This window comes from Mirounga angustirostris, unplaced genomic scaffold (genome assembly GCF_029215605.1).
Source record: "Mirounga angustirostris isolate CCGP_5_RB_7025 unplaced genomic scaffold, mMirAng1.0.hap1 SCAF_7, whole genome shotgun sequence".
NCBI lineage: Eukaryota > Metazoa > Chordata > Mammalia > Carnivora > Phocidae > Mirounga > Mirounga angustirostris.
The window spans coordinates 90,265,739-90,284,405 of record NW_026991715.1 but is presented as its reverse complement, the minus strand read 5'-3'; the positions used below and the strand labels follow the sequence as shown (position 1 = coordinate 90,284,405).

The window sequence follows — 18,667 nt, the reverse complement described above, 5'->3', positions numbered from 1 at the left end:
GAGAGGAAACACCCCTCAGTTATCAGAACTCAGATCGCCTTGGCTCCCAGGTCCTGACATTTGCACGCTCTCTCTCTCTCCCTCCACGCCATCCTCCCCACCCCCAGCGCGCACGTGTGTGTGTGTGTGTGTGTGTGTGTTTAGTGGATAGATGCCAGACTTAACGGATCAGTGGATCCTGTTTTCTCTTCCCTTTGCCTACTGAGAAGCTCAGAATGCAATTCATGACCCACCTCTGACAAGTAACCAGAACTTCAAGGCAAATACTTAAATATTTTATGGATTTTCTTCAAGCCTATATTCTCCTTGTTTTCCTCATACCTTTTCCCTTCATCTTGGTTTTCACCTTTTTAAGCTTGTTGAAGCATATATTTTCTTTCTAGTTTTTGAGTTGTGCTAAAATACACATAACATAAAATTCACTATTTTCAAGTGTATAGTTCAGAAGTATTAAGTATGTTTATAATGCTGTGCAACCATCACCACCATCCACCTCCAGAACTCATTTCATCTTGCAAAACTGCAACTCTGTCCCCATTAAATAACTTATTCCCTCCCCTCCAACCCCTAGTGACCATCATTCGATGTTCTGTTCCCATGAATCTGATTACTTTAGATACCTCATGTAAGTGCAGTCATCTAGTGTTTGTCCTGGCTTATTTCACTCAGCATCATGTTCTTAAAGTTCATCCATGTTACAGCATGGGTGCTAATTTCCTTCCTTTTTAAGACGGAATAACACTCCATTGTGTGTATATACGGCATTTTGTCTATCCGTTCATCTGTCGATGGACACTGGGTTGTTTCCACGTTTTAGCTGATGCGAATAAAGGTGCTGTGAACATGGGTGTACACAAAGCATGTATACTTTGATAATCTATTTTAAATTTGGGGGCTGGGGAGGGTGGAGAACAAACATCCCTGTTAATGTTGCTGACACATAGTAACATCTAATCTCTAGATACTGAGTCAGGAGTGGTCCCTGCCCATAGGAGAGCGCCACCCTAGGAGAGGCTGTGATCTTGTACCAGGGGTCCCCTTTCCCCCTTGTCAACACAGGGATGGTTGGGCCTGCATGGCTGGAAGTGATGAGCACCTGGATGGTATTTATTTTTTAATTTTTTTTAAAAGATTCTATTTATTCATTTAAGAGAGAGAGACAGAGAGAGCACAAGCAGGGGAAGAGGCAGAGGGAGAAGCAGACTCCCTGCCGAGCTGGGAGCCCAATGCGGGGCTCGATCCCAGGACATGGAGATCATGACCTGAGCCAAAGGCAGATGCTTAACCATCTGAGCCACCCAGGCACCCCCTGGATGGTATTTAAAGGCAGCCTGGGGATGGATGAGTCCCTGGGGGAAGGGAGATCTCTTCTGAGGGCCTCAGTGAAGGGGAATATTAGCAACAATAGGCAGGAGAGTGCACCTCGCTCTTCTCTGAAAACCTCATTGATGCCCTCTGGAATCTCCATATTTGATTGCTTATTAGTCCCCTCTTCTGACCTAACCACTCTCTCACCTTCTCTATAGGCTCCCCATCACTGAGGCCTCTTACAGCTGGGAGGGGATAGGGGGACCTAAGGGTCATTTTCGGAATGTCAGCTGTCCCCCTCCGCACCTCCTGCCTGCCCCAGGGCTGGGCCTGGGTCCCAGGTCCTCTGGGCTCAGGCTCTGCCAGGCCCTTTCTCCTGGGGCCTGAGCCTCCCATCCTGGGAGTACTAGGGCGGGTCACCTCAGCCCTGCCCTCCTGCTCCCACCCTAGCCATGGTCAGCGCCTGTTCAGGAGTCAGTCCCATTCTTCCCATCCTGGGAGGTGCAGTCTCTGGGAGGGTTAATGATTGCTCAAGGGAGGAGGAGATGGTGCCAAAGTCTGCCGGCTGCACTGTGGCATGCCCCAGACGGTGCCCATCTGCCACATTCACAGCCCCTTCTGGGACCTAGGTAAGGACGGCACAGCCTGGCTGCAGCAGGGGCTCGGGAGTCTTCTGGCTAGGGGTAGGGGCTGAGTGGGGTTGTAGGGACTCAGGTGAGCTCTGGGGGTCCCACCCAGCTGAGTGGGTGCACTGGTGCTGGGTTGAGCGGATCTGGAGCTGAGTCCCAGGCTGACTACAAGGCCTGTTTCCTCTCCGTGTGGGGCTGGTAGTACCTATTCCCAGATTCTGATGGCTCCCCTCCCTTCCAAGCCCTTGGGTCATTTGGACACACGGAGGTTTCTTCACAGGACAGAAAGGAGGCAGTTCCCTCAGGGAAGTGTGTTGACCTGCCTGGACCTCTTTCACAAAAAAATGCAAGGGGGTGAGTTGGGGCGGGGGGGGGGTCCCCAGAGCTCAAGGAGAAAGAATGGGGTCTGACCCCAACTGCTTGAGTTCAGATCCCAGCTCCATCCTGGCTTTGGGGGGCTCTGGAACTCTTCCGGACCTCGGTCACATTTGTAGAAGCAGGATGGTCTCAGGGTTGGAAGGAAGCTGGAGAGCCGTGAGGCAGAGGCGGGCCTGTGGTCCACGATGGACTTACTGCCCCCTCAGCCAGTGCTAGGATGCATCTGGCTAGCACTGACTATAGGCTGGCCCTCAGCTCTGGCTCATTCCAGGCCTGGTGTGCCAGGTGGGGACTCAGCTGAGAGCCAGGGACAGGGTGGGCCTCTTCCCTGAGGCAGGGACTGCCGGGCTGGGGCACCAGATGCCCAACCCGGGCTCAGGGAACAGTGGGATCTGACCGATGGAAACCAGCATGTGGACTCTGTGGTTCTTAACCTCACGCCATTTCTTAGCAGGGAAACTGAGGCCCAGAGGGAGTAAGGGCTTGCCTGGGGCGGGGGGAGGGCACAGTGAGTAAGTGAGATTCTGGAATCCAAACCAGGGCCATTTGACTCCATTATCTGTCTGCCACTGAAGCAGCCAGGGTGATGGGCACTGGAGGGGCCCCATGGCAGGGGGCCCGCTGCCCTTGGGGTCCACATCCTTGCACCAGCGCTCCCTGGATGGGCTGGTATCTGCCTTCTGGGTGTAGGTAGGGCCCCACAGAGTCAAATGGAGCCCAGACCAAGGCTCGCCCAGGGACTCCTGGATTTGGAGCTAGTCCGGGTCTAATGCTCTGTCCCTTGCTCTTGGCCATCCCTCTCTGAGCTTCTCTGAGCCTCACTTTTCTCACCTGGACCCTGGGACGATAATTCCTACAGCGGGGGCAGAGCTGTGAGAAGTAAACCGAGCGGAAGTGAAAGTATGTGGTGAGCTGGAGGCGGTGGTGGCTGTGGTGGCCGAGTTAGCTCTTCGGCAGCCCGTGGGGGATGAGGGCCAGCTCCCTCTCCTGTCCTCCTAGAGGCCCTGGGCACAACTGGGGTCCTCACTCTCAGTCTGGGAGAAAGTCTGGGAGCCCTGGGCTCTTGGGAGCTGCGGCTGGTGCCTCCACCCACCGGAGTCAAGGAGTCCGTGCTGCCAGGCCCAGGGTGAGTGTGCCTCCTCCAGACCAGAGGGGCCTCCCGGGGGTTCAGAAGCACCCGGGTTCACCTCTGTGTCCTTTTTTGACCCTTCTCCATGCAGCCCTTTTTGAGAGTAAGGAAAGTGTGGGGGGAAGGAAGCTGGAATTTCTAGAATGTAGATAGTCCCATTTTTTAGAAGGCAAACTGAGAGGTGGAGAGGAGGAAAGAAGAGCCTCTGGGTGTGGCTGTGTGGTATTGGGGCTGGGGTGAGTCTGCCTACTTCACGCCCAGCACCCCCCCACACACACATAACAGAGGCCCTGGGCAGATGGCACAGGGAAGGCCCAGGGTGGGTTGGCGCCATGGAAGCCTGGGATGGGCTGGCCAGGGCACCATCCAGGTCTCTTCCCAGCCCCAGCCCATAGGCAACTCCATTCACATCCTGTTCATTTGCAATTGCTCTGTCCCCTGCCCCTGCTGTGAGACCAGGAACTTCGGGGCCACAGGAGGGCCCACCAACGCATAACCATGGCTCCGCGCATGACCTGGCCTTAGAGGATGGAGAAAATTCGCACAGATGCAGAAGGCCAGGGAAGGCGTTCTGGGCAGAGGGGACAGCATATGCAAATACCTGGAGGGAGGAAAATAGAGGATGTGGACTGGGAACAGGAGCATTCAGGAGGGGGGAGGCGAGGAGCTTATGTGGGAAGAGAAACTCAGGACGTATGCAGACTTAGCCCCCCAGGCCGAGAGGCAGGAAGTATGTCCTGCAGCTAGCTGGAGCCATGGTAGACTTTTGTGCTGTGCCCAGTGGGTGGGAAGCTCACTGGTGGGGCAGGTTTATTCTTGTTCCTTCCCCAGCTCACATGGGCCTGTACATTTTTCTCAAATGACCAAATCCAGAGGTGACACTCTGGACCAAAGAACTTTGGCCTCACTATGAGCAAATGAATGTGTGTGTAAGAAGTCTCGAACAAGGGGCCAAGACTGTGGGAAACCCAGCGTGAAGAGGGTGAAGGGGGGAGGAGAGGTGGGAGCACAGCAAGACAGAGCACTGGACTGGGTGGGATGGGAATCAGAGGGGTGGCATCCCAGCTTTGCCCCCAACTGGCTCAGGGCCATTGGGCAGGAGCCTTATCCTCCCTGGGCTCAGGCATAAGGGGGATTGACAGCCACCTCTCCCTTCCAGGGGGATGATCCAGACCAGATGCAGGGGAAAGACTTTGGGTCTGCCTTACTCTAATGTAGAGGGTCATCACTGTTGCTCCGAGTAAGGATCATCAGGCTTCTTGAGGCCCCGTGAGAATGGGAGGGGGAAGTCGGAAGAAGCTTCCATGAGCCATGAGTGTAGCTGGCTATAGAAAGGGGGCCTGGATGTGGAGGTCTCAGGGACCCTGGAGGATGAAGCTGCCTCTCCCTCTACCTTGCCCTTGGGGGCTCTGAGGTGTCTGGGGGAAGTCTGGCTGATGAGGAAGTACAACCCAGAAGCTGGGAAAGAGAGAGCACAGACTTCCTGCTTTGGGTTCTGATCCCATTAGTGAGTGGATCACGTCCCTTCTGCTCCTGGGCCACCGTGTGCCGAGGACTGAATGGCGCAGGGTACAAAGTGCCAGCCACAGCACCTGGCCCTTCATTGCCAGCCTCCTTCCCCTCGAGCACTGGTTCCCGAGGGCAGGAGTTTCCTGTTTTCCTGCCTGCACTTCATCATAGTGAAGAGCACACTTTGCAATCCTGCGCCTGCACACTTAATGACTAATTGTCCTATGGCTGCTGACTCACCTCGGCAGGAGAAGAAGCAGGGGAACAAAGGAGGTGAGGGGTGAGGTCCAAGATCGCACAGCGAGAGGATGTCAGGGCCGGCTGCATCCAGCCAGTGTTAAGGTGCCCTGGACTTTGCTCACACGGTGGACGCCAGCAGCCTACCACCATCACCAGCGTCCAACTGCATTTGTGGGCCCACTGGGTGCCCCCTGCCACCACTGTCCCCACCCCCCCACCAGCCTCCACCAGCCCCATCTGCCTCTCCACCCTTATCATCACAAACGTTACCAGTGCCTCTGTCCCCATCACTGCTTCCATCCCCACTGTCACCTCTACCCCCTACCGAACTGCTGTCCCGGTCCCACCCCACCTCCGCACCCAGCTCCAGGGCCGCCTCAGGCACTACGTTTGACCTCAGCTCCATCAAGCCGGCACCCTCCAGAGCAGGGCCACCTCCGTGTCACGGGAGGACTGGGAGTAGCAGTCACAAGGTGAGGACAAGTCCACAACAGGCAGAAGGAAGAGATTTGCATTTGCTGAGCACCTTCTGTGCACTGGGCCCTGAGTTGGCACAGTCTATTCTCATTCCCTCCCCCACCCCTTACGGCTTCTTAGAGTTGTCAGTCCCATCTTACAAATGAGGAAATGGTCGGCACGCCTGTGGGGCTCAGTCGGTTAAGCTCAGGTCCTGATCCCTGATCCTTGCTCAGTGGGGAGTCTGCTTCTCCCTCTCCCTCTGCCCTCTACACCCCCAACTGACCCCTTCCTGCTCAATCTCTCTCTGTCTCTGAACTCAATAAATAAAATCTTCTAGGAAAAAAAAAAATGAGGAAATGGGCTCAGAGGAGGGCAGCGACTTGCCCAGAGAGCTTTTGCTGCCTCTCAGGTCTGTAAGCAATTGGCCTCTCCGACCTTTCGTTTCCGCATCTGTAAAGTGGGTGTAGTGGTGCCTATCTTAAGCGTTCTCGTGTCAAGTCGTGTCCAGCTCGGTGTCTGGCGCAGAGTAGACATCCCTTCCATGGCACCTGTTGCTGCTCCCTGTCGCGATGCTTAACAGCCGCACATATTCCACTGAGGTGTCGGTGACGGCTTTGTTGACCGTTCCTTGGCGTTCCCACGCTTAGGTTACTTCCGTTTTCCGTGATTAGAAATAACCACTTGTCAGGAACAATTTGCTGCTGTAAGAGTTTCTTTATTTTAGGTTAGTTGGATTACCGGGTCAGAGAGGACAAACATTTTGAAGGTTTGGGATTCACAGCTTACCTGGGGTTTTCCCCTCCTGCTGGAGCCCTGGGAGAAGGTGAGGGCTGCACCCTTCCCTCTGAGCATGGGAGAGACCCCCTCACTTATAGTTGTGAGCTCCTCTGAGCCCATTCCTCTCTCTGTAAAATGGGTTGCTGCGGAGATTAAATGCTGTGAATTTCAAATGTCCTGCCTCCAAATTATCTCTCTATTCCTGCCTCTTCTCTCCAGCCCTGCTGCCACCATTTCAATCCACCGGCATGGAGCAGCTAGAAAGATCTTTTAGAAAAGTAAATTTGTCCCTGTCGCTCCCCTGCTTAAACCTTGAGATGACCCTCTGTTTTCCTTAGACTAAAGCAGACCGTCCTCATCGAGTCTTAGAGGGCCCGGCATGATCTGCCTCTGCCTGCTTCCCTATGCCCGTCTCCCTCCCTGCCCCTCTCTCCCTTTGCTCCTGCTGCAGGGCCCCTCTTTCCAATTCCTGGAACACACCTGGGTCTTAGCTGGCCAGGGGCCATCTCTCATATTGGCCAAGTTACCAGGAGCAACCTTGTAACAATGCTTCCTTTAGCAGCATCACATGGGACTGAATTTCTTTTTAAAGATGTTATTTATTCATTTGAGACAGAAAGATACAGAAAGAGGGAGAGAGCACCAACAGGGGGAGAGGCATAGGGAGAGGGAGAAGCAGACTTCCCGCTGAGCGGGGGCTCATCCCAGGACCCAGAGATCATGATCTGAGCTGAAAGTAGAAGCTCAACCATCTGAGCCAACCAGGTGCCCTGGGACTGAATTTTATTTTATTTTTTTATGATTTAATCTTTAAGTACTCTCTACACCCAACGTGGGTCTCAAACTCACAATCCCCATGTCAAGAGTCACATGCTCCACCGACTGGGCACTGAATTTTAAAAATTTAAATAATACTGGGGCGCCTGGGTGGCTCAGTTGGTTAAGCGACTGCCTTCGGCTCAGGTCATGATCCTGGAGTCCCGGGATCGAGTCCCGCATCGGGCTCCCTGCTCGGCAGGGAGTCTGCTTAGTCCTCTGACCCTATCCCCTCTCATGTGTTCTCTCTCTCTCATTCTCTCTCTCTCAAATAAATAAATAAAATCTTTAAAAAAAAATTACTTAAAAAAAAATAAAAATTTAAATAATACTACAAGATTTATAATAAAAATTCACCTCTGAGTTGCCTTTGACCATATGTTTGTTTGATTTAGTTTAGATTTTTCAGTGTCTGTCACTGGTGTTCAGGTTTCCATGATTTGTTGTGTTTGCCTATTTCCGTGGTGTAAATACTTCCACCCTGGCTCATCTCAAGCCACGAACATACTGCCAACCAGCTTCTAAAATTCCCGAAGCTGGGCGCCTGGGTGGCTCAGTTGGTTAAGCGACTGCCTTCGGCTCAGGTCATGATCCTGGAGTCCCGGGATCGAGTCCCGCATCGGGCTCCCTGCTCGGCAGGGAATCTGCTTCTCCCTCTGACCCTCCTCCCTCTCATGCTGTCTCTCATTCTCTCTGTCTCAAATAAATAAATAAAATTTAAAAAAAATAAAATAAAAAAAAATAAAATTCCCGAAGCTATGGCAATTTTCAGTAGCAGCTCCAGCATGCAATGGCACCCATCTTCCCTTCAATGTCTGCTGCATCTTAATCCAGATTAAGAACAAGGCTCCAAGTCTAGTGGGGTCCCTGGGTTGTGGGGGAACTTGTCTTTTGGAGGCCACATCATAAAGTGATCCAGTGGAGTCCCCCATATTTCAGAATCTGTAGGGTTTTTTCTCTTGAGCGGGTCCATTCTGGTTTTTATTTCTGGTGGTTGGGGGAGTTGCCCGTTTTTGTTTTTGTTTTGTTTTTGTTTTTGTTTTTGTTTTTGTTTTTTTAAAGAGAGCAATCTCTCTTTCTCTTCCTTTTCTTTTATTTATTTTTTATTTTTTTTTAAAGATTTTATTTATTTATTTGACAGAGAGAGACACAGCGAGAGCAGGAATACAAGCAGGGGGAGTGGGAGAGGGAGAAGCAGGCTCCCCGCAGAGCAGGGAGCCCGATGTGGGGCTCGATCCCAGGACCCTGAGATCATGACCTGAGCCAAAGGCAGACGCTCAACGACTGAGCCACCCAGGCGCCCTGTTTTTGTTTTTTTTAAATGTTACTTATTTGAGAGAGAGATAGCAATGGAGATAGCGAGAGAGAGCGCAAGCTGGGAGGAGAGGGAGAAGCCGAGTCCCTGCTGAGCAGGGGGCTCGATGTGGGGCTCGATCCCAGGACCCTGGGATCATGACCTGAGCCGAAGGCAGACGCCCAACGACTGAGCCAACCAGGCGCCCCTGATTTTATTTATTTATTTATTCATTTAATTTTTTTTATTCATTTAAATTCTTTGAGAGAGAGTTAGAGTGGGGGGAGGAGCAGAAGGAGAGGGAGACAAGCAGACTCCACATTGAGTGCAGAACCCAACACGGGGCTCGATCCCAGAACCCTGAGATCACGACCTTAGCCGAAAACAAGAGTCCGACGCTTAACTGACTGAGCCACCCAGGCGCTCCCCTACTCTGGTTTTAACTATCACTAGCTTGAAAAGTTGTTCATCTCTCACCAACTCTTTTGAACTTCTAAAATTTTTACCATCATTTTAGTGGGGTTTCAAGAAGGAGGAAGTGGAGATAAATGTTGAATCCTCCATGCTGAATAGGAAGCTCCCTCCTCCACTCCTCGCAGGATGCCCTCTTCTTACCCTTCAGACATGTCCCTTTCTCAGAGACTCCACCCTATGTGTTCCCATTATCCACTGCCACATAACACACCACCCCAAGACTTACTGGCAAACAGCAACAGTCATTTTTTTAAAGATTTTATTTATTTGAGAGAGAGAGAATGAGAGAGAGAGAGAGCATGAGGGGGGGAGGGTCAGAGGGAGAAGCAGACTCCCCGCTGAGCAGGGAGTCCGATGCGGGACTCGATCCTGGGACTTCAGGATCACGACCCGAGCCGAAGGCAGTCGCTTAACCAACTGAGCCACCCAGGCGCCCAACAGTCATTTATTATGATTAGAAATCTGCCATTTGGGCAGGGCTCAGCCCGGATGGCTTGTCAGGAGGTAGAGTGTCCATTTTGGGATGGTTTATGCCCATGGCTTACTCACGTGGATGGGTGTTGACTGTTCATTGGGAGCTCAACTGGGCTGTTGGCCAGGGGTTTGGTCCTTTTTTTTTTTTAAGATTTTATTTATTTATTTGACATGGGTGGGGGAGGGTGGTAGAGAGCAAGCACAAGCAGGGGGAGTGGCAAGCAGGGGAGAAGCAGGCTTCCTGCTGAGCAAGGAGCCCGATGCGGGGCTCCATCCCAGGATCCTGGGATCACGACCCAAGCCAAAGGCAGATACTTAACCGACTAAGCCACCAGGTGTCCCAGTTTTGGATCTTCTCCACATGAGTCTCTTCAAGAGACTGCTGGGGCTTTCGAACAGCATGGCTGCTGGGTTCCAAGAGTGAGTGTTCCAAGAGACCGGAAGGGGAAATTGCCAGTATCTTGGGGCAAGGCCTGGAAACTGGCACAGCATCTCTGGCACCATATTCTATCAGTCAGTCATGGGGCCTGCCCAGATGTCTTAATTATAAAACCAGTGGGATTTTTAATTTAAGGAGATGACTGTGTAATGATATGGAAAGGCTAAGGCCATTGAAAGAAGATTTTTATCACAATTTTCTAGAGAAGGGGGCTTGCCATGCCATGCAGGGCCACATGGGGAAGCATTCGGTTAGGAGGCAGAAGGAGAAAGGGGAAAGCATGACCCAGAGCCTTAATGCGTTTTCCATGGGAAGGAAGTTGGGAAGGAAGCAGCAGGTCAAGCAGTGGAGCAAGCTTAGGATTGAATAGTTGGAATAATTTGGGCCAGCTAGAGGGGTCGTCCTTAGTTGTCCAGTGCTTGTTCCTGGGGTGACTCAGGGCAGGGACAATATTTGACTTAATGTGTGAATTAGACAAAGGAGTTGGGGTGTGGGCTCTGGATTGGTTGGCTCGTATGGGAGAGGAGTGTTTGCAGGCAAGTCATTTGCCATCTCTAGGAACTAGCTCACCTGAGAAAGGCCAGTGAGGCCCCCGAGATGTTAAAACCTCATAAACAGAGAAAATAAAAACATGATGAATGTACCAGATTTTTTTTTATTATTATTTTTTAAAGATTTTATTTATTTATTTGACAGAGAGAGAGATAGCGAGAGCAGGAACACAAGCAGGTGGAGTGGGAGAGGGAGAAGCAGGCTTCCTGCCAGGCAGGGAGCCCGATGTGGGACTCGATCCCAGGACCCTGGGTTCATGACCTGAACCGAAGGCAGACGCTTAACGACTGAGCCACCCAGGCGCCCCGAATGTACCAGATTTAAAGGGCGGGGGCAGACATAGTCCTCATCTCTTGCTGCAAGCAGAGTCAAAAGGTTTGCAGTCCTCTTTATCTGCCATACTGCCTAAAGTAGCACCCCTCTTCATGCTCCCACCGTAGCCTCATTCTCTTCCTTCAGAGCACTGAATGCAGCAAGCAGTTAGACTTGTTTACCTGTTTAGGGTCTGTCTTATTCACTAAAGTTGTGAGCTCGGTGAAGGCAGCCCCTTGGCTCTTTTGCTCACAATTATTCCCCCAGTGCTGGGAACAAGGTCTAGCACATAGGGGACTGTGGACATCCATAAATATTTATTAAAAGAATGAATGAATGAATCAGGGTACCCAGCACATGGTAGGTGTTCAGGAAATGTCAGCAGACACTTAAAATTACCAACCCTCCTGATTCCTCCGTGTTTTCCCCAACAGTGAGGGAAAACAGGTTGCACCTCTGGCCATGCAGGGCATGAGGGGTGAAACGGGCATGGTTAGAAATGGTTAGAAATGATGCTGGAGAGGTAGGCGGCAGTCAGGTATGGATGGTCTGTGGAAGCCCTTCTATAGAATTTGGACTCAGCTGATGGGGAGCCATCAAAGGTCTTGGAACAGGGGAGAGAGATCATCAGAGGGGTTGAGGAAGGATTGCTTGAGCTGAGCGAACTGGATTAGAGACTGAAGGGAGGGAGGCCTGCAGGAGAGCTGAGCCAGGTAAGGGGGAAAGGTGGCCATGGGTGTGGCCACTGTGGGATGGAGAGACATGCAGGGGTCACCATAGATTGGATGTGGGGCACTCCAGAAAAGCGGAGTCAAGGGTAACCTGGGCAAATGGATGCATCCCTGAGGCGGTAACTTGGGAGGAAGGGAGCGTGGCGTGAGGGAGAAGATTCTTGGTTTTGATACAATTTCATTGTCAAGGTTCAGCTCTGGAAGCCCTTCTTGCTCTGCTGTCTCTTTCTCTCCCCTTGGAGGACCCCATCTTTTGGAATCAGCGATAGATTGGGGTCATTTTCTCTTGGTTCTCCCATAGCTTTGGAGTCCTTCCCAAACTGACTTGACTAGGGAAACCTCCTGCTGTGGGGCATCTTACAGGGCCAGGGTTCCATGGAGCACACTTTGGGAAGGGCTGCAAAGGCAGCTATTAAATGTGTCAGCAAGTAAGACAAAGGACCCTGCCCACCCACAGAACGTCTGGTCTGTCCTGGATAAGTCACAGTCCCTCTTCAGGCACCTGATTTTGAAGGATGCTATTAGTTTAGACACTTCGAATAGGCAGGGTAATGTAGTGGTTGAGGGAAGGAATTCTGGAGCCCGAAACTCCTGTGTTCAGAGCAGAGTCTTGTCATTGATTCTCCGTGTGGCCTCAGGAAAGCCCCTTCTTCTCTCAGCCACCTCATAGTTGCAGGGATATCGAGATTACGCATATCATGGGCTTAGAGCAGTACCTGCTACACAGGACATTGAATTCTGGAGTCAAGTTCAGGGTCATTCTCAGGCTGGAATTTCGGACCAGGATCAGCTACCCTGCCTACCCCTCTGGGCTCCCCCCCTTACCCTGGAACATCTGGAAAAGAGCAGTGTGTGGCAAGGGCCCTGGAAGCTGGAGAACTACGAGTGGGAGTTGGGGGCGGGCCTGGCTCAGACCCAGACAGAGGGGGGTCCACCAAAGGGAGGGAGGCCTGGGGACAGTTGCCCCTTCCCTGATCCTTCTTCCCCTAGGTCCTTCCAGACATGATGGTGTGGCCGTGGCTGTCCTGTCTCCTGCTTCTTACCCTCGTGGTGTCTGGTGGGTACTTCCTCTTCCCTCCCAGAGTAGCACTAGCCTGGAGATCCTGGCAGGATCCTCCAGAAGAGTGGGGCACTGCCTCATCAGCAAACTCCCAGCTCCTATGACCCAGCCCCCTGCTTGGTGGCCCTGGGGAGGCCTAGGGAGGAATCCAGGCCCAGGCGGGTAAGCTGGGCTGAAGGTTGGGACTGGTGTGGGCTCCCACGGGGGCAGGAGTGGGTCAGGCTTTGCAGGGGCATCCAGGTGTTCTAAGTGCTCTCTGTTCCCATAGGGGAAGCCAACGTGGCCCCAAAGTTCTTGGGAAACATGTCGAGAGTGAATTTGCCCGAGGACCTACCAGTAGGTGAGTAACCATCCCTGTGCCCAGACTGTGCCAAACCCTTACTCACAGAGCCTCCCAAGGGCTCCCTTATGGACTCGCTTCCCATCCTACGGCTCTGTGGCTCTTCATGGGGCAAAGGTGGCCTGAAGGGAGTTTGTTCTAAAAGTTTGTTTTCTCCTCTTCAGCTTGTGTGTTAGGGCCCTCACACAGCGTCAAGTAACCAAGACACCCCACAAGAACATTCCTCCTGTTTCCCATCTCTTGCTGGTGTTTCTGATGCCCCAAGGAGAGGATCCATCTGGGACCATTCTTTCTCTTCCACCTCTCATACTTGTTAACCCCCCTCCACCCCCTGCCTTTCTCCCGCCTAAAGAGGGAGCAGGTTTCAGGCTCAAAGACTTTCACACACTTCTCGCCAGAAGTTAATAACTGTGCCTTATTTTCATTGCCTTTGTTCATAGAGCTACTTTCTATTTACGGCAAGAGAAATGGATTTCTATTTACAGCCACAATCTAAAGCTTGCTTTTTTTTTTTTTTAAGATTTTTTTATTTATTTGAGAGAGAGAGAACATGAGTGGGGAGAGGGGCAGAGGGAGAGGGAGAGAAAGAATCTCAAGCAGACTCTGTGCTGAGCATGGAGTCCAAAGTGGGGCTGGATCCCACAACCCTGAGATCATGATCTGAGCTGAAACCAAGAGTCAGACGCTTAACTGACTGAACCACCCAGGCACCCCTAAAGCTTACTTTTAAAATAAGTGTATTTACATGAAATGCTAAGTCGATTAAAAAGAAGGATCATAAAGAATGAGACACTGGATATGGTAAAGATCGTGGCAGCGTACAACAGGGAATGACATCTGCGAAGCATCGTTTTGGAAGAAGCCATAGGGACTGAGTACCTAATTCCCAGCAGGCAGATATGGGTTGGGGAAGCAGAAATGAAAGATGTCTCCTCACCTCCCCAGCCCTGGGGCCTGGCACACTCTGCCCTTCACAACCCCCCCGGAAACAGAAAACTAATAACTTCATTGTTCAGAGCAGTGTACCTCCCTCCCTGAGCCAGACCAAATGAGGGTCTTCTTTGACAACCACATGACTTCTCTCTGGGCTTTCTTAAACCAAAGGGCCAGTTCCTTCTTCCAAGATGAATCCTATGGCTCTCTTACCATGGGAAAGCATTTTCAGTCAGATTTTTTTTTTAAACTATGTCTTTTAGACTTTCTATTTTGAAGCATAATCTATGAGCAAGAAAGTGCATTGAATCACATGTAGCTATCACTGGATCAGGAACTAGGAATTTGCCAACACCCCCAGTCCCCCCCTCTCATCCCTTTGGTCACTCCCTGTCCTTTCTCCCCTACACAAGACCACTTTTCCTGACACTAACACTGTACAATAGGCAGACTTTTTAAAATATATATAATTATGGGTGTTTTTTTAAAAAGATTTTATTTGTTTATTTGACAGAGAGAGACACAGCGAGAGAGGGAACACAAGCAGGGGGAGTGGGAGGGGGAGAAGCAGGCTTCCTGCCGAGCAGGGAGCCCGATGCGGGGATCGATCCCAGGACCCTGGGATCATGACCTGAGCTGAAGGCAGACGCTTAACGACTGAGCCACCCAGGCGCCCCAGAAGTGAAACATTCTTGTGGGTCTCCTGAAAGTCTCATGGGCCCTGGGCACCACACCTCATGGGCAGAACGGATGAGGCCTTTGGGTCCCCACAGCTGGGACTTACAGGGAAACACATTTTAGTGAAACAGAGAAAGCCCTTGCTAAGGGACAGTTGTCTGACGGTGGAAGGGGGTAGCTGGGGAAGGAGTAATGTCGATGCCAGTGGTGGCTGAGCAGAACCTGGATGTGATAAAGGAGCTGAGGTCTTGGAGCGGGGTTGGATGAATCTGTAAAAAGTTTCTTTTAGACTGGAGAGTTGATGGCCTTGGGATCTTCAAGTCCCCCGATATCTCCAAGCCCCTGCTCTGCCCAGGGACAGGCGTCAGGGGCACAGTGAAAGAGCTGGGGCTCCTGGCCAGCAGCGGACGCTCACTGGAGCAGATGGTGTTTCTGGCAGGCTCCGGGCAAGCTCTCCGGGTGAGGGGAGGGCTTCGGGGAGGCCCAGGCACCTCCAGAGGGACTTTAGCTGTCCACCGTCCTAGGATGTCCCCCGCTGCTGCAGCTAGACCCTTCCACTCCAGCCATCTTTGGTCTTCTCTCAAGGAATTCCAGGCAAGGAATTCCAGGGCCAGGAGAAAGGGAGATGCCTGGATCGCAGCCCCCCCCGCCATGTCCAGTGCAGATGGGGTCTGCCCCTAGAGGGAATCAGCATGCTATTATCAAAGCCACCCAGCAGGTGACGAGTAACAAAACAAAACCTGACATTTATGGCCACCGAGGCCAGAGCCTTAGGGGCTGGGAGGTCCCAGATTTCTGCACACACAGAAGACAGGCCCCCTCAGCCAGACCAGCGCTGAAAGAGGTGGCCATGGACTGCGGACATTGCCTGTCCCACCTCCAGGTGCCGAGGCCTTCTGGTTGGTAGCTCAGGACCAGGACAACGACCCACTGACCTATGGGATTAGTGGCCAATATTCCTACTTCTTCAAGGTCACCCGGACCACCGGGGAAGTGAAGCTGGCCAGCCCTCTGGACTATGAGGTAAAGGGCAGCAGCTTGGGAAGACCCCGAGAGGGGGGTGGGAAGGTGGGGGCCCTGCCTGTGCTCCCACCCAGAGCAGGGGCTCACCTCGGGCCTCTTCTCTCTGCCCACCGCAGACGGCAGACTTGTTCAACATCGTTATCTCCGTGAGCGACAGTCACAACAACCCAGTGAGTTGGAAGAGGGGAGGGAAGGGGAGGGAAGAGGAGGGAAGGGGAGGGTGGCCCTGGGATCAGAGAGCAGGGGAAGCAGGGGACTAGGCCCCTCTCCTGACTGTGTCCCCTACCTCAAGCAAGCAGACAGAGCCCCTAGTTAACAAAAACTGAATTTAATGTTTATTTTCATCCAAATTATACTTGTCCATTTTGGGTCACACAGTATTACCAAAATTTTAACATTATTAGTAATTTACTTTAATTATATAACAATCTCATTTATATTATAACATTAATTATATTAATTTATGTTAATATAAATGCTAATAAAAAACAAGTGCTAAATGCCTCCCTATCTTAGCTTTTCTGAGGCAGTCACTTTCAACTCCACTGGCTGAATGTGTTGGTGTCAGATTTCTAAATAACATTCTGATACCACTGTGCCTTATGTCTGTGAAAGTAAAGGATTTTGTCTTTAAAATACATTCCCCAAACCCCATCCGTTAAAAAAGATCATTTTAATGCCTTGGATATTCATGAATACATTCTCTTCGTAAACATCTCAAAAACCGCAGCTCAAGCTCGAGTACCCTGGGTAGACCCTTCCCAGCCCACTCCCAGCCAAAGCGTCCAGTCACCATCCGTCCACACACCTCACTATGCGTTTACATATATATGCATCCATGGAAGAAAGATCATAGTTTTGTTGCATTTCCTGAAAACCAAATGGGATCCTACTCTACACATTATCTTGAACTGCCCTGTCCATTCAACAATCAGCTTTGGAGCTCTGCCCGTGTTGCCTCATGAGTCCCCCATTTCTTGTACCATTTTCCACGTGGGCATGTACCACGGTGCTTTAGCTGGTCTCCTCTGACAGACACTTAGGTTGTCCACGGCTTAAAACCATGGCAAACAAGGCTAAAATGAACATTCCTGTAATAGGACAGACACATTTCAGATTTTTTAAAACTGACCTAATTATGTCTGCAACTTATTCTGAAATGGTTCTATAAACATGTGGAGAGAGAGAGAAAGCAAACAATGGCTAAATCTGGATGAAGAGTATTGGGAGTTTTGTGTACTGTACTTGCAACTTTTCTGGTGTTTGAAATTGTATCAAAAATGAGATTACCCCAAATATTGCCAAATTGCTTGAGGAGCGAAGCCCAACTTGCAGTCCCACCCAGATGCTCCTCCTTTTGTCTTCTCAAGCCCTTGTATTTTCCGGGCTCGCCTGGGTTTTCCCACCTGCAGGTGCAGAGGACAATGCAGGTGATCGTGGAGGACAGAAATGACAATGCTCCCGTTTTCCAGGATACTGGCTTTTCCACCAGCATCAATGAGGTAACACGTGCCCTAATGGGGGGTGTGTGTGATGCGGGCATCCCAGAAGCTCTTCTCAGGGTGCGAAGGACCAGAGACAGCCAGCTGGGGGTCCAGGATCAGGGAAAAGCACCCCTTAAAAGGGGCAGCTGCAGGAACAAAATTCAGGGGAATGTAACCCCATGAACGATAGTTCCAGCAACATGTTGCAATCAATCAGACTGTATTAGAATGATTCCAGTTATGAAAGCAAAAAAAAATTTTTTTAAAAAAAGGAATTGATTTTCTCACATATCTGAAAAATTTAGAGGTATACTAGCTTCAGGCATGGTGGATCCTGGTACTCACACCATGTCATCAGGAAGAGATTTCTCTCCACCTCTCAGCTCTGCTTATCTTGTTGCCCCCATCCTTGGGTAAGGGGGCCATTCTCTCTTGTGGTGATAAAAGAGCAGCTCCATGCTTTGCAAGTTGAACACATGTCTCTTTCTCCATGGTCCTGGCCAAAACTCCAGGGTTGACTCTCATTGGCCCATTTTGGGTTTTGTGCCTATCAAACTAGGGGTATGGAATACTCTGATTGGCTAGGTCTACATCATGAGCCTTTCCCTCTAGCAAGGGAGGGCAGGCCCACTTGAACTGCCTGCATGGGGAGGAGGTTCCCCAATGGTCACTGAGCAGCAAACACAGCACCACTCCTGGATCTTCATCACCATGTGGCTTTGAAGATGTATGAGGTGTGGGGCCCCACACTAGGTCAGACATAAGACCAGTGAGGTCCAGGCAACCATTTGACAGACTCTGATGGAGCACCCCTACTATATACCAGGCACTGTCCTTGGTGCTGAGGCTATCTGGTAAGTAAGGCAGACCTGGTCGCCACCCTCAGTAGCCCGCATTCTAATGAAGAATATGGATAATAATCAATGAAACATTAAATAAGCAGGATTATTTCAGATGGTATTAAGCTCCACAAAGAGTGTAAAACAGGGCAAAGTGAGAGAAAGTGACCAGGAAGGGGGCTGGCTTAGGTTGAGTGACCAGGAAAGGCTTTTCTGAGTAGGTGACATCTGAGTAGAGACATACACGGCAAGAAGGAGCCAGGTGTGGGATGCCCCAGGAGAAGAATGTTCCAGGCAGGGGAACAGCAGATTCAATGGCTCTGAGCTGGGAATGCATTTGGAGTGTTGTAGGCATAGCCAGGAATCTGGTGTGAATGGAGGGTAGAAGGTGAAGAGGAGGTGAGATCAGAGAGGTGGCCAGTGGCCTGACCTCAGAGGGCCATAGAGGCAGTGTGCACTGTATTTTGGACGGAATAGGGGAACCATTGGAGGGCTTTTAGCACAAGAGTGATGTGGTCTGATTCATGATTTTCAAAGATCACTTTGGCCACTGTGTGGAAATACTGAAGGTGTGGACAGGTCACAGGGGGCAAAGGCCTCCCCAGAGAACCTCCCAGCTCTGCAGGATGCTGTCTGGAATGTACTGCTGTGGGCTGTAGAGAGCCCACAGGATGTTTGAACAGGGGAGTGGCACATCCTGGGCTCTGGAATGATTGTGCATCTTTATCCCAAGGGGCTCTGCACATCAGAAGCCAGCTGAGGTGGTAGGGAGAGGAAGAGGGGGTTCTC

The 18,667-nt window shown here is 51.2% G+C and overlaps 1 protein-coding gene across 1 annotated transcript in view; it reads left to right on the top strand.

Moving 5' to 3' along the window:
- Window positions 1–3,285: 3,285 nt before the first annotated feature.
- The window catches only part of CDHR2 (cadherin related family member 2), a 34,297-nt gene continuing 18,915 nt past the window's right edge, over window positions 3,286–18,667 (top strand). Inside the window, exons 1-6 of the mRNA XM_054510334.2 lie at window positions 3,286–3,441; window positions 12,512–12,578; window positions 12,850–12,921; window positions 15,416–15,555; window positions 15,672–15,725; window positions 16,968–17,057. Of these exons, the coding sequence (XP_054366309.1) occupies window positions 12,524–12,578; window positions 12,850–12,921; window positions 15,416–15,555; window positions 15,672–15,725; window positions 16,968–17,057 (411 nt within the window). The 5' untranslated portion in view covers window positions 3,286–3,441; window positions 12,512–12,523. The remainder of the gene's footprint in view (window positions 3,442–12,511; window positions 12,579–12,849; window positions 12,922–15,415; window positions 15,556–15,671; window positions 15,726–16,967; window positions 17,058–18,667) is intronic.